This window comes from Diadema antillarum, unplaced genomic scaffold (assembly GCF_040938485.1).
Source record: "Diadema antillarum isolate AM-2024a unplaced genomic scaffold, OU_Dant_1.0 seq00000180_RagTag, whole genome shotgun sequence".
NCBI lineage: Eukaryota > Metazoa > Echinodermata > Echinoidea > Diadematoida > Diadematidae > Diadema > Diadema antillarum.
The window spans coordinates 144,129-159,994 of record NW_027271247.1 but is presented as its reverse complement, the minus strand read 5'-3'; the positions used below and the strand labels follow the sequence as shown (position 1 = coordinate 159,994).

The window sequence follows — 15,866 nt, the reverse complement described above, 5'->3', positions numbered from 1 at the left end:
AAAAATGGCACATTTCAGACATGAGCAACCATGCATGTAAATTTTAGAATTTGAAACAGCTCTTGTTGCTCATTTGTTCCTTTCTTTATTATGGCAATAGTATCAGGTGATGTTCGTTCTGGTGATAGTCTTGGTTCAAGCCTGCCTTCAGATATTGCTGATCCAGCTGTTTCCCCCCAGAGCAGTGTATGACTTCTCATCGCCCGATGTCACTAACCTGGTGTGCCAGAACTCAATCCTAAGCTCCATTCTTGCTTTCAGTGAGTGTCTTGTTCAACTTTTTGATGTTGCAAGTGTCACTGGATGATGTTGTAGTGTATTGCTGGTATGATGATGTATAACAGTATGTAGATAAGCCACTATGCATTGTTAGCTTCTATCAAATGTGCAGATTTTGCTTCTGCACAAAATGAAGGTAGACGCCAGCTGCAGATTGTAGTTTTCTCTTGCAAGATATGTCAACAAATCGGGGCTACACCATTGCGATAATTGGAGAGCAGTGTCCTAAGAACCAATCCATTTCCAGAAACCACATTTGTGCAGTTTGGTTGAGGGGTTGTCATATTTGTTTCTATTCATTGTGTTATGGTAGTTGTAGTAAAAAATTCTTGTGTGAGCCCTTATTGTGATCATGTACCATGCTTTATGTCTATTGCAGAATTATCAAAAACCTTTTCCATAATCAATGAATCCATATTTGATCATTGAATTTGCAACACACTCTGGAAGACTACAGTAAGTGTATTTCAAATTTTTGTGTCATTATTTTCAACTTGAATTTAACCATTTCTACCTAATCTTTCTCTGGCATACATTATGCAGAGGAAATTCAGAGGTGTCGATTTAATGACAATTTCTTCAGCAATTCTATGAGGACTCCGATTAAAGCTGATAGTTAGGTGGCATGTACTATGTATGGCCCATAATGATGATGGTGATAATGGTGATGAAGTTGCTTATCACTATTATGACAGTCTCTCAGATTTAAAAAAAAAAGAAGAAGATAGATGCCAAATGAAAAATGACAATGATTCTCCTGTGTCACCCAGTCTACAACCTCCTGCTGGCGCTCCTGTGCAGTTTCCAGGCTTTCCGCATCCGCAAGCTGCCGGGGCAGTTCAACGACTCCCGAGGCATCTGCTTCTCCATGCTCACCTTCTCCCTCCTTGCCTTCATCTTCATTGCTACTACCTTCACCACTGCTGGAAGGACCAAGTCTATGATTAGTGCCCTTGCCTGTCTGGCTTGTGGATTTTCAGGTAAGAATACATTTTGTTTAACCCATTGAGGACAAGTTCATTTTGCTGTGATAAACATTTTCCATAGGCAACTGCCTAAGTACAATGTATACTTGGGACTAGTCTTCAACAGGATAAGGGAATACATAACGCACAACAAGTTTTTCCACTTAGCTAATAACAGTGAACTTTAGTTATGATAATTTTGCAGTTGAAAGTATTTTTGCACATCAATTTGATATCCTTCAAAAATATCTGTATGTTCGTAGTTTTGGTAGAGCAAAAATTTTGCAAGTTTATTTCCACACCACAAAAACAACAACAAATCTAAGTTTACAGTACTGTACGAGCTGAAATTTTTGTGAATTTCACAAATTGCCTTTAAACCGCGAAAATAACAACGCGCATAAACTAAGTTCAGTTAGACCCTCGCAACTGTGAAGTTAACAACACGTGAAAATGTCCTCCAAGTAGCAATTCGTGAAAATATCTGTACGCGAAAATTTCAGCTCGTACAGTAATTGGTTGTTATGGAGCCTCGTATAGGAGCACAGATGATGTGTTGTCATAGCAGTGATGTTAATAGAGCTTACAGTGGTGAGGATCAATGTAAATTATTCTCAAAATATTTTCAGGATCCTCTTCCAAGAAAATGAGTTTTATGATACTGTGTATGGCCTTTGGTAGACAAAGGGCTAAAAATTTGCAGTGCAGAAAAATGACTCAAGACTTTTATATTGGCTGTGTATCTCTACTCACAGTTTTCATGATTACAGAAAAATTGACCCTCAGACAGGAATCAGTTCATTGAACTTTGATATTAAACAAGGACACAGCGACAAAAATTACAGTTACACATGTTCATGAAATGGTGACATCTGTTGCAGCAACAGATACAATTGATGCTAAGTGATAATGTCAGTGAGTCACTCCTCTCATATTGGCATAGCACACAAAATTTGGCATAGTTCAAACTTGAGCAGGTACTACCCCTCCTCCCCCTTTCCGATGAAACTTACTGTCATTAAGTTTTTGCAGTTATCTAATGGCATGGAATATTCTTTTATTAAAGGTTCTTTTTATTTAAGACCCTACTGAAACTCTAGTGAAAATTTGTGTGCATATCAATATTATCCTTGGGAGCAAGTGATTTCATCACTTCCTCTGATTGGCATATTAAGTTGCAACCAGTTTCCCTTTTAAGTAAAATGTATGAGGCTGAAAGAATTCATAACTTTCTTAGAATAGAATCTGCTTTGTTGAAACTCTGACCAAGTTGTCACATTTACTGTGTTTATGTAGGGTAACTTGAGCATGGTGTGGATTTTCACTTTCAGAGTAATTTTGCCTCTCTTCCAGGCATCATGTGCATGTTTGCACCCAAGATCTGGATCGTCCTGTTCCGACCAGAGCGCAATATCCGCCAGTCGACTCTGAGAATCCCAGGACTGTCCTCTACTCTCAACACAGTTTCTGCCAGCGGGTCTGGTGACAGAGTAAGAAAAATCCCTAATCTAAACATTAATGTGGGAGCCAGTGTGTTTGCAAGCATGCATTAGATATTCATGTTTTCTTGTGCTGTTATTTTTATCTTTATGTTGCCAGGTATTAAAGTGATAAGTAAGGCATGCAAAGACATTTGTTGCTTTGAATGTTTGTAATTTCCTTTGAGTGCAACTTTAGGCATCTTCCTGTATCTCCAGGATGAGATTATTTTTAGTGCTTTGCATAAGCCATCATTCAAAGTTGTGATTTGTTTCATGCCCTTGTCCAAGCATTCAGATCATGGCATATCTTTTTCTTCAAATGATCTCCACTTCAATAGAATGCCAAATGTACTAGGTACATTGAAATAGTATGGAAAAAAATATCTTGGGAAATGTGTTCAAATTCGTATACCCTTGCCCACAGTCCATGGCAAAATGAAGAAAAGACAAAACAAAACAAAACAAAACCTCAGATAAACTTCTTACCAATGCCATGGATGTATCATAGTGTTTTTAGTAGAGATGTCCACTCCCTTATCCCATCAACTGTTGGTGTGTAAAGGCCATTTGCCACGAGCTTCTTTTGCATCCTGTAGCAATCCATTGAGGAGCCTGTATTTCACACAGGCTGAAACCACTGAAAACATTCAGGTTTGTGCCTGGTATTGTGATTTTAAGTGTAGGCTTGACAGATTACTACAGACGGATATACTTCCAGGAAGCAGATTTGCATTGCATGAACTGTGCATGGAATTACAGTATTTCAGGGCAACGGATGCACACAGTGAGAATAATGAACTCTTTTATAAAGTTGCGCACACACACACACAAGGAATGCATTGTGCTAGAATATTTATGTGTGTGATTCTGTATTCCACTGTACCACTGAATTTCATGAAATGCTACATACGTATGCATCACACATTTATGTACTTTCTTACCCATATAGTACAGAGGCAGGAGAAATGCAGTGTTTGAGGTTTCGGTAATGTTCCTTCTTTTTATCTTCTTCTGTTTGCAGTGATAACTAATTCCTGCTCCATCAAGTTTAGCTTACAAATACACATATGTCATAATAGAGTCATATGGTCCAAGTGCCTTTCTTCTGTGACAAAAGGGAGCAAGTAACAGTAGAATACAGTAAACTACAGATTTTGAGTCCATTTAAAAAACTTTCCAATCAGTGATTGCGCTTTGTCTGGCAAAGAACGAACAAATTTATGTTCTTCTAAATGTGTGAATATCATAACTGAAAATGAGGAAGCAGACTGGTGCTAATGTGTATTTGATTAAAGAAAATAATTTCAGTTATTTGTAACAAATCTGTCATGTGTTCCCTTTTGTCATAGTAAAGCAAATATGTACATTGCTCAGTTACTCAATATGTGACCTAGCTTCATGCCGGGCATTCTTTTTTGTGTGTACTGTGTCATCATACCCCCATTGCATTGAGTTTCATAGAAATAGTCCTAAAGCGATTACAGAGTCAAACTGCACATCAGTGAAGCAGTTTAGGCTGGAGGTATTTCATAGGGTGAGAGTGTACAGTATTTGTTTCCCTCTAAGATGCTGAGATGTCCATTTTTTTATCCATGGACTTCTTTCTCTTTCTCCTTTTTCCCTCTCTGTTGCCGAGATTAGTGTATTTTAATACTACCTTAACAGTTAACAGTTTTTACCAGATTGCAAGGAAGTGGCAGTGGTCATTGATATGCCATATTCATCTTTTGATGCCAGAAAACTGATCTTATTATGTAATATCTCAATTATCAAGTTCTGGTAAATGATGAGTACTTCCAGATCTATGATGCCTCCCTCACTGTGTAGCTATTTTAGCACCTCCTAGGTTCACAGTGATCAAGTAATGAACCATTGTCCTGAAAATGGAGTACACAGAAATTTCTTCTTTTTTTCCAATCTACCTTATGTGCCTGACATTCCATTCATACACTGTAATTATAAAACTTTAACATGCTGTATACCTTATGCTCAATATATTTGTATTGATATTGCCTGCAGTGGTGAGAAAAAGCAAAATGCAATGGTCCTATACGTGTTTTTCATATTAATACATTCAAAAAGTTATCATGTTTCTATTCTCAACAATGCACTATTTGTGTTCTGGGATTTTGGCTGTCCCTTTTATTTCTAGTAATTATATCTCAAAGCTCATGTGTGCTTTTTTTTTTTTAAACAGTCAGTATTTAATCTTGCTTGTCAAGGGGTGCAAATGGTCAACACTAAAACTAAGCTAAACTAATCTCAAATGTGCTTTAACAAACACTTGTAACTGAACAACTGTCCTGTGTTTCATGGGTTTAGTGATCTGTAATGAATTATTAAAAGAGCTGATGTGACAACCTGGGGTCTGTTTCATGAGAATCTTAAAAGAGACTTTGGCTATTCCAAGATTTATGTGAACGCTTTTATGTGATGACTTCACGAAATGGATCCCTGATATTGTTAAGATTCTGCAGTGATAATCCTACCACCTTCCTTCATGACCCAGTGGTCATGTTGTTTGATGTTACTCATATCCTGTAGAGCATGGTACATACATTGTCATTGTGGTACACAGGTGTACGAGATTCTGTGAGGTTAATGCTGTTAGCATTGAGAATTTAGGGTTTCTGGGATGAACACTGAACTAGGGCTTTCTATAGCTCAGTTGGTAGAGCACAGGGCCAGCAATCCGGAGGTCTCGGGTTCGAATCTCGATGGAATCCCATTTTCTTTGCTCATTTTTCCACTAGGTTTTAACTCTAACTAGGCCGGGGGGGGGGGGGGGGGGGGGGGGGGGGGGCTAGACGTTCCGCGCAATGTATCGCAATCGCCAATGTTTCATGACTTTTTTCTTTCGAGTCTCCCGCATCTTTTGACACCAAATTTGCGATGCCCGGGCGCGCGGTTCTGAAGTTGCGCATAAATATGTACGTGTATGTCAGACTGAAAATTGCTCAAAAATGTGAATTCGTGCACAATTTCAATGCAAACTGTGCTTACTGGCAAATTCATAAACGCATGATTATTGTAGGGTTTTATTGATTAAAATCAATTAATAACATATCTTCTTGTTCGGAACAATGTCTCGGACAAGTTTCATAAAAAAAACAATGAAAAGCATAAAGTTGAAAAAACAACGAAATACATAAGAAATAAAAAAAAAACAAATACCTAAGAAATTTTTCTGAAGGCACAATTCTTTTCTCTTATATACATTTGTTAAGGACACTAAAATGAATATTTACACAAAAAATGTGCCTGTTTTGAGCTTTATTTAGCGATTCACACCAAATTGTCTGATTTCATGCATCACTATGCATAGATTAAGCCGTTGAGGACGGTTTGATTTTGCTACAACACGCATTTCCCATAGACACCTGCCCGAGTATACTCGGGACTCGTCCTCAACAGGTTAACATAATTTAGCATAAATGATAATTTTTTTGAAAGATTACTTCATGGTACTTTAGATTACATCATAGGTAATGTGTGTGCCAATGTTCGTCGCAATCGCGCAGTCGACGGCCAGCTCTATCATCTACCTAAATAGCCCGGCCTAGTTAGGGTTAATATACATGTTTAAACTTTGTGTGAATTGTACAAAGATTGCAGATGAGGAGGGTCTGTTCCATGGTTTTAGAGTAGCAGAACTTTGTTGACAATAGGTAATCTTGACAATAGGTCATGATTACAGTAGGTCAAATACAGTAGTTATGTGCAAGAGGAATTAAACTGGTAGTTATCACCAATCCCCAGCCGTTATCCATACCTCTCAACCTCCCCCCCCCCCCCCCCCCCCCCCCCCCCAATCATCCTTGGGAAGCTGGGTGATTGGAAAGGTCTAATGTCAGTCTGCAAAAGCGCTGTAGTAATGTAATGGCATTCCTTCGCTCATGTGAGGAGCTGTACTGTGCTTTGTGTGGTGGGGTACCTTGGGTTACACACACTATGTTCCACTACAAATCCTTTTCGTCCATTGAACATCCTCCAGATCATGAAATCATTTCCCAAATCCTACATGTAGTATCACACATAAAAGCTTGACCAATCAATATTCCCACTTCAAGATTGTCCAGTACTTTCCACAAAACATTTACTACGTGGTAACCTGTCATCCAGTAGAAAGACTACCATTCAATGTTTAGATACATTTCCTTACCAGATTATTATGGCAAACAAGGAATGCGCAAGTTGTGTATTCCTACTTGTTGTAGAATGCACTGATGTGAATAACAGTGATACTGGCCAAATGCAATGTGTTATTACTATTAAAGGAATCATATATTCTTCAGAAAGACTGCTTATTGATGCTTCCATTGATACAACCTTATTTCTCCTTATTGTTGAGCTGAGTATGTTGACAGTGGCCTTGGTGGCACTGGCCATTACTGTTCACTTCAACCTCTTCAAACAAAATACCACTTCATTTCCAATTTCAAGCAAACAGATAGATGAAAAAAAGTATCAGCTTTACAAGACGTGTTCAGAAATCCTGTTTTTGATTAATAATTTGAACAACTACTAACAATCCCTTTGCTCTCAAAGTCACTAGTAAGTGCTTCTTATTGTGTCCTGAAAGTGAAATGATTTAAACTATCCCATTGATTCTTATGTTTACTCGTTCTATTCAGTAGTTCACCCAGAAACATGACTGCGACAATTTCTGGGTTGTTGGGTTTTTTCCTTAACTATCCCTCATTTAATTTTTTACTTTGTGTGTTTGTGCAAATGAACAATATGGAAATGCAATTTTAATTTTTCCATCTCAGAGTAACGGTGCTCCAGGGTCACGACTGCCAGGACGCTCCAGCTCCTACCACGCTGACAGCGATCACGACAGCGGAGCATCATCAGCCAGTGATGACGAGGACACCGATGCCATCGATGCCTTCCTGGAGGAGCTTGGTCGGCTGGAGCGGGAGCTGAGGGAGGCGGAGAGGGTCAGGGATGAGGCTGTCTCCAAGGCTGATGAGATGTATGAGCAGCTCCATGAGATAGAGAAACAGTGAGTTGGTCTTGATTAACATGGCGTTCATTCCCTAGTGTAGTGGATAAGGCTCTTGACGCTTAATCAGGAAATCAAAGGTTCAAATCCTGCCTAACGTGTACATTATTGGACGAGAGGGCTCTGAAGGTACTCAATGTCCCCTTCAGCACAGTTGTGGAAATGGGTGCCAGTCTTTTACTAAGGTTATGATCGTGTTATCGCATGCTGGTTGGCCTTTGTAAGAAAATGAAATCCCTTGCCATCAGATTTTTTCTATGTTTCGATAACAAATCAGTGAAGACCTTCACACATAAAAGGGTTATAATTGCCATACTGTCATGAAATTAGGGTTTATATGATATTTTTTGTGTGCAAACCAGTGGGAGAGGTGTGAGTTGGTGACATCATCAGCTTGAACTACACAAGTGGATGATGTGACTAATATATGACTATTCTATGAAGACATGTGGAAGCTTAAGAATTTCATTACATTCTTTTTGTAATAATGTGAGTCCATATTGATGAAACCACAACCATTCTCTTGGTTTGAATAGACCAGTTTGTAATTCCAATTTGTACCATCTGGCATATTGGCTTTTTAATTCACTGAGATAAGTATGTGTGATATTATAATTATTGTATTTATGTGATCTTTATACATGGTGCTTGCTAGCAAAACACCTAGCAGCGAGACTGGTATTTGGCAATATCAATAGAAAAAGGTTGTTAATGCATTCAATGCAATGAAATGAGAACTTCCCCAAGTGTTAAGTGATTGCCCATTCTGGTCACCTGCCCTACACAAGTAATTCATTCTTTGTTTGAACATGAATTCAACAAATTATTATGTTAGGCAAGCTTATGTGTCGCTTTGAAAACAAGTGAAGTGCCTATAAACCATCTGAGAAAAGAAAGAAAGGTCGTTTGTTCCAACATACACATGAGCTACAAAACAACATACTGGCTTTTCGCTCTATCTCTCATTAGCTCATTGCTAGGTGTGCAATTAAAGGCATTATTTACCATACTATTATGCAGAAGAAACAAAACGCAGTTTCACAATAGTTCTAAAATGTTAGTCAGGGATAGAAATAATCAATGTGCAAATGTTAGATCAGTGTAATCAGTGCTAAGTACAAGATGTGAACAATAGTATTATAATAAAACTGTTTTTAGACTAAACTGTCTACAGTTACTGTAAAACGAGGAATGTTCGTGTGCATTTTAATTTCGCGAGCGCCAACATTCGTAATATTAAAATTCACGCGAAAGTTCTTGCCTACACCATTTGCATTGGATGCCAGTGGCAAGTCGCGAAAATTTCATGCTGCGAGAAAGGCCGTCAGCTCCAATTCGCAAAGTTTTCATGCCGCGAATATATCGTGTTTTACAGTATGGTTTAGTGAGAAAAATAGTGCTATCTCCTTCTATTTTAGGCATTATTGGGAAATTTATATATGGTGGGATGTTTTGGGATACAACTAACCAGTGCATATATGCATCAAATGTGATAACTCAAAAATTTTATAAATCATAGCTCCTGATGGTGAACAATACCTTGAAATTTTCAACCATCAGACATAAGCAAGAGTTGGTGCAGCTGACGCAGGACTACGAGCAGGAGAGGGACCGCATCAAGGAGACTTTGGTGGAGACCGGTGTGGAAGAACACCAGCTGCAGCGACTGGAGGACACTGCTCAGCAGGGCGCCAGGCAGGCCATCCATGTATGTACTCACAGTCTCCTCTTCCTTTACTTACACTCTGCATCAGTGGTGGTGGTTGTTGTGGTAGCGTGAGAAGTTGTAGTGTTCCTGTAAGCAGTTCTTAGTGGTAGTGTGAGAAGTTGTAGTGGTGGTTATAGTGGTAGTGTGAGAAGTTGTAGTGGTGGTGGTTGAAGTGGTAATGCAATGCTGCAAACTGGCACTGGTCCAACGGTCGGGGACCAGTAAAAATCCCTGTCGGACCAGTAACTTTTTCAGGAATGGACCAGTAACAAATGGAAAAACTGGATACCTACTGGTCCAACAGACAGATTGGACCAATAGAAAAAAATTGGTAGTGTGCAGCCCTGGGTAGTGTTACCGTAAGCAGTTGTAGTGGTGGTGTTTATAGTGGTAGTTTTGGAAAAAGTGTTGGTAGTAATGGTCGTGGTGGTGATAAGATAGTGAAGGTGATAGTGGTAGCAATAGTGATAGTGGTAGCAACAGTGATGGTCATGGTGGTAGTGATGCTGATGGTGGTGTTGGCATTGGTGTTGGACAAAGTGATGGCTGTAGTAGAAATTTGGATAGTAGAAGAAGTGTGGCAGTGGTGATAGTAAAAGTAGAGATGATCATAGTGGGTGCAGAACTGGCAGCAGTTGAAGCAGTTTCTAAAAAGTGAAGTAGTAAGAAATAGAATAAGCAGTAGATGTAGTTTACAGTAGTAGGGGTAGTAGTAGAAATGGTTATGGTATAATGCTCACACTTAAGCAGGAACACTGTATAAGTGCAATGAAATGCAATATAAATCCAGTGTGTTTTTTGTGTGTTCTTTTCACCGCTTGTTCAAAACCAGAATCCACTTATTTGGGATATATTTGACTGAAATACTTCCAATGTCCCTCCTTGATGTCAAAAAACTGATAAATGAATACAGAGAAATAGTTGCAGGGATTAAAGCCCATTACCAGAAGTGCTATTATCAATCAAACTTGCCAGATAGATTGATATCATTGATAATCTGACAAGATTTTATCATTCTGTGTATAAATGACTGCGCAGCCAAAATGGATGGGAAATACGATTGTTGATTAATTTTGTACTGTCGGTTTGATCGTTTTTGTTTTTGTGTGGTTTTTTTTTCAGCAGCAAACTTGAAATAAATAGTGGCTTTTATCACCTGTCTTAGGATGACTCTCCTGACAGTTCAGCAACTTGATGTGGTTTACAACAGGAGAATAGCTTGCTCCTGATCCCTCCAGATTATTAAGCTGGAGCCACTGTAATAGCAAGAATAGCAATAGTAGTTGTAACAGTTGCAGCATTACCAGTAAATTTGTAGTAGTAGTTGCAGTAGCAATAAGAGTAGCAGTAGTAGTACGAGTAATAGTAGTTGTAGTAGTGTGTAGTAGGAGAAGTAGAAGTAGTATTAATAGTAGATTAAGTAGTTGCAGTATTAAATAGAAGAAGTAGTGGAAGTACATTGTAGTAGTAGTAGTAGTAGTAGTAAGTAGTAGTAGTAGTAGTAGTAGTAGTAGTAGTAGTAGTAGTAGTAGTAGTAGTAGTAGTAGTAGTAGTAGTTTAGTAGTAGTAGGTGATGGTAGTGCACAGAGGGTAGTAATAGTGATAGTAACTGTAGCGATTTAGGAGTGGTGGTGGTTGTAATGATAGACGCTGGAGTACTAGCGGCAGGTTCTAGAAATGTTAGGAAAATTAGTCAAAATCAGAACTAAGTACTGTTTTATGTGCTAAGTGATTATGACCACGAGCCATGTAAAAACATAGGTCTAACAGAGCTCTTGAATAAACAGTCCCCCCCCCCCCCAGCTAAGTCTTGTTACCATAATAATTTCTATTGTTGACCCATTTTTACAAGTATCATTCACTTGTCAATGATGAAGTACATTGTTATTACATATTTTTAAAGTATTTTTTTTTCTTATGTGTATTTTTACATGTGATTTTGGAGTGTATGATTTGTTTTAAAGGTGCAATTCTACTTTTGTACTTCCCTTGCCATCCTTTTCCAAACAAACAACAACAACAAAAATCATGAAATTGAATCCAGGATAAATTGAAAGCTGATAGGAGAAGCTGCGGAGTTCAAGTAAGTCCATTCGGTGCCAGCTGATAACATTATATTCACATTCCCCCAATTTTCTTGTGGGATTCATGGTGGTATACTCTGTTGCCATGTCAACCATAGAATGTCATTGACAATTTTAGATAGATACAATGTACATATAACACACATCCCATATACTTGTACACTGTAGGTAGAATTGAGTACCTTGTGGTGTTTTCCAAACATTTTTTCGTTTCTGTTTTTGTTTTTGGTGATCCCATATTTTCAGAATGTATCATAGCTTTAGAAATCAGGGCCTCCATCAAGTGAGAAAGAAATGTTATGGAAAACTTGCACTGATAAGGAAAACGTATTTGAATGACTTGTTAAGCTGTAATTAATGTAAGTTGTATTTTTGATCTGTGTTGTAGCTATCATGTTTTAGCTACCAGTATTCTCATATTACTCTCATATTCTTACTAAAACAGCTTTCATTATGGTGTATTATTGTTTCATATCCAAGCAAGACTCTCATTTATGCCCCTGCAGGCATGTAATTTTAATAGAATAGTAATGATTAATCCTAGGTAACGTAGATTATTTGAATAACTTTTAAGTCACAATATCTTTAATAGATTATCGTTGTCTCTATAATCTGTGCTGTAGCCATCACGTAACTACCATTATTCAGATATCACCCTGGTATTCTCACCATAACAGCTGTTATAATTATGGTGTAATCTGTGCTTACATGTTTATCAGTATCCAAGCCAGAATCAAGCTTTTATGGCCATGTAATGTAGTAACGATAAAGCTAGGCTACATATTTTGATAATTTTTTTTAAGCTGTTGTTATTACTATTGTCTCAGTAATCTTTGTTGCAGCCATCATGTTCTAACTACAAGTATTCTGGTATTACTCTCCTATTCTTACTGTAGCAGCTGTTATGAGGATGTAATTTGTGCTTATAGTATCCAAGCAAAACTCAAGCCCTTTTGGGCATGCAGTTCAGTATTTGATAAAGCTAGACAGATACATGCTATCCCCAGATGTTAGTATTGGTATTTTCCCTGTCAAAAAAAGAAAGAGAAAAAAGAAGGTACCATTAATGCTGTAAAGCTCCAACCTAGTAGAACTCTCTTTAATATCCTAAGAAATACATGCTGCAAACCCATCTCTGACGACGAATTGCAGCAATAATTTCAGAACAGACATACATGTAATGTCACTCATGTTGCATTGTGCCGAGTGATATTGTCATGTGACATTGTTTCTGTGTCATTGTTGTCATCATACATGTTCTGTCATTGTGATGTCATCCCAGTCAACATTTCTTGCCATATCATAAGAAAATGCTAAATAAGATAGGGAGATGCCAGTCATGAGCAGCCTAAAGATGATTTTGTGTGTAATCTTGAATGTAAACTTTGACATTGACAGAAATATGTACAATCACTGTGCAGCCATTCTTGTTTGCTTGTGATTTCTCCAATTATTTGTTTGCTGGGTGAGTTTTTGTTACTATTGAATGTACCATTCAGTTTGAATTGTTATGAAATGCCTTCTGGTTAATCATTTAGGTTGGTGCTGTCCAGTAATTGATGTTGATGACCTTCCTGATACTGATGATAATATGATAGTAGAAATATAAACAACATAGTGACAATAGTTAAATTAAATAATTGAATAATTGTTAAAGTGTGATGATTAAAGAAAGTGGGACACATCTGTAAAGGTATGTCCTAGCCTCCAGTTTAAGTCACAATTTTTGTGTACAAAAATTTAAACATCACAAAGAGTGCCTCCATTGAATTTTAGTATAATGTGAAGTCCATCTTATTTCATGGCTGTAGTCAGGAGCAGTCATGTTATTAAAATTTCGCAATTCTTTTATTATTGTTATTATTATTATTATTATTATTATTATTATTATTATCATTATTATTATTATTTATTCATTGTCATAATCAAAATTATTTTCTTTCTTTTTGTGTGTAGGTCCCCATTAAAGAATAAAGTCCGTCATGAACCTGTTTGGGACAAGCTCATTTTGTTATGACACCATTTCCCCGTAGACACATGCCTAAGTATAATTGGTACTAGTACTTTTTATTGGAAATGGAATGATGCATACTTAAACATTTTAAATCCTCAGCTGTCTTTTGTCAAAGCAGTCTATTGATACCTGCAAAAGAGAACATAATTTGTCTGTGGCACAGAGCATGGGTACAAAGGAGATATTCTTCTTTCTTTTCCTTAATCTCTTAAACACCTCCCTGACTCTAGCATGTTTGTAGTTGATTGGGTCTCTGAAATCCATTGCAGTCTTGACATTTCATTAGGAGGTGTCATTGTTATGTTAGCTATATTGAGTTGCACTCTGCATACGGGAATAGTGCTCACTACGTACAGGTAATTTGCTTCAAGTGCTACATCTGTACATGAGATACAGATTATAGCGGCATTGTGCACCTGTGATTCATGTGGAATTATCACCTTTCATTGCATTGCAGTTACTTGCCAGTTCTGATATAGTTGAAGGATATAATGACACCAATATTTACTTCTTGAAAAATTTGCGAGTTTTAGTGAGTTCTTATTTGACAGATATATATTTTTCCTCTTTTTTTCCCTTTTTTTTGGGGGAAATTCTTTGACACATACATCTTATCTACAGTTGTATTGTTTGTCGGGATAACTTCTTCATGTCATGAATAATAGTGATTCTTAACCAAGAGATAATTCAGTGTTCAATCGATTTCTTTCACCCTTTGGACTTGTGATGATCACTTACATCTCATTTAATCACTTGTAAGTTCCATTCTAGCATTTTAACTCTACCTATGATTGAGATGATTTAAAATGCCTTTTCTGCCTGATTTCTCCTGCTAGTGGAAGCATGGTATTTCGTCACACAGCTTGTATTTCTTTTTTTTCAGCATCTTGAGAAATGATGAATGATTTTTATTTTTCTGTATTTACTATACTTATATCTATATATTAAACAATGTTGTATATTGAATTATATCACAATGTTTGCCTTTATCTACTCATATTTAAATCAATTTCTGCTTGTGTGTAAACTGATAATATATTAAGACACAAAGTACAGCTCAATATAGGGTATTGATCAGTTACAAAGTCAACACTTTATTCAGTATTGAAAAAAAAAATGTAGTTTGTCTTCTATTCAAAATCACTAAAAAATGAAGGACTCTACAAACTGTATGCTTGATAGTGAGTAGATTGAAAAAAAAAAATATTAATAATCCCAAAAACTTTGATAGAAGACTCACCCCTGACACACACACTCACACACACACACACACACACACACACACACAAATGCTGATAACAACAGTCCATTATCATGCTCTTGATAACTTGTCCAACAATTATTATGTGATCATAACTTCTCAGCCTCAGATACCATTGTTTGCCTGACTGAATATTTTTGCACCCATCTATCAATAATCCAATTTTTGGGTTGATAAATTGACACAAGTCTACAAACGGTTCTCCTTGCCCCCCCCCCCCCCTTTCTTACCTTTTAGCATTGTGGGTGTTTGTGTCCCCCCCCCCCCCTAACCCACAGTTTACTGGTCTTAAATCAAATAGAAACAACAACAACCATATAAGGCTTTTAATAAATAGAATCCTAGTATCCCCCAATCAAATAGATTACTGTATAAACTGTTATTTTTGCGAGGGTTTAATTTTCGTGAATCTTGTGAATCACACTGGTCGGTCAGATCGCGAATTTAACAACAGGCGAAAATGTCGTGTTGCGATATAAATAGGTGATACTGCATGTGCCATACAGTTGGTGTCGATTCGCGAAAACAACATCTCGCGAAAATGTCTCTGACCTCCTTATTCACGAAAAAAATCTGTACACGAAAATAACAGCTTATACAGTACTATATTGTATGTTCTTTTCCATCCATTATCTACCGCATCACTCCCATCACAAGACCCCTATATTGAGCTGTACCTCAAAGCATGTCATATATGGAATGTAGCTGCAATATCTCTTTTTCTCTACATTATATTTGAGTTAACATTGATTTAGAACATAAAATCTTCTTTTTTTTAGTTTCATTACAGTCTATGCAAGTATGACTTTATTCTAGAATGACGTATCATCTTTCCGTGGCAATATTCAGCATCTAAGAGCACCCTTTCATGTGTACTGGTTTACTGACCTAATACCTCTTTCTATCTTCTGTAACGTATTTCTCTAACATTCAAACATTTTCGGGGAATCCCAGCTCTAAGTTATTTTCCAGTCATATATCTCATGTGCTACTGGATCGAGCATGCATTGACTTTCTATTGACATTAACCTCTGAATATTCATCACTGTTAGTATTTGTTTAATGC

The 15,866-nt window shown here is 37.3% G+C and overlaps 1 protein-coding gene across 1 annotated transcript in view; it reads left to right on the top strand.

Moving 5' to 3' along the window:
• LOC139728457 (metabotropic glutamate receptor 3-like) overlaps positions 1-15,866 on the top strand; it is a 35,699-nt gene that overhangs the window by 13,267 nt on the left and 6,566 nt on the right. Inside the window, exons 10-16 of the mRNA XM_071639396.1 lie at positions 101-260; positions 1,050-1,259; positions 2,598-2,734; positions 3,675-3,710; positions 7,498-7,733; positions 9,294-9,441; positions 11,486-11,524. Of these exons, the coding sequence (XP_071495497.1) occupies positions 101-260; positions 1,050-1,259; positions 2,598-2,734; positions 3,675-3,710; positions 7,498-7,733; positions 9,294-9,441; positions 11,486-11,524 (966 nt within the window). The remainder of the gene's footprint in view (positions 1-100; positions 261-1,049; positions 1,260-2,597; positions 2,735-3,674; positions 3,711-7,497; positions 7,734-9,293; positions 9,442-11,485; positions 11,525-15,866) is intronic.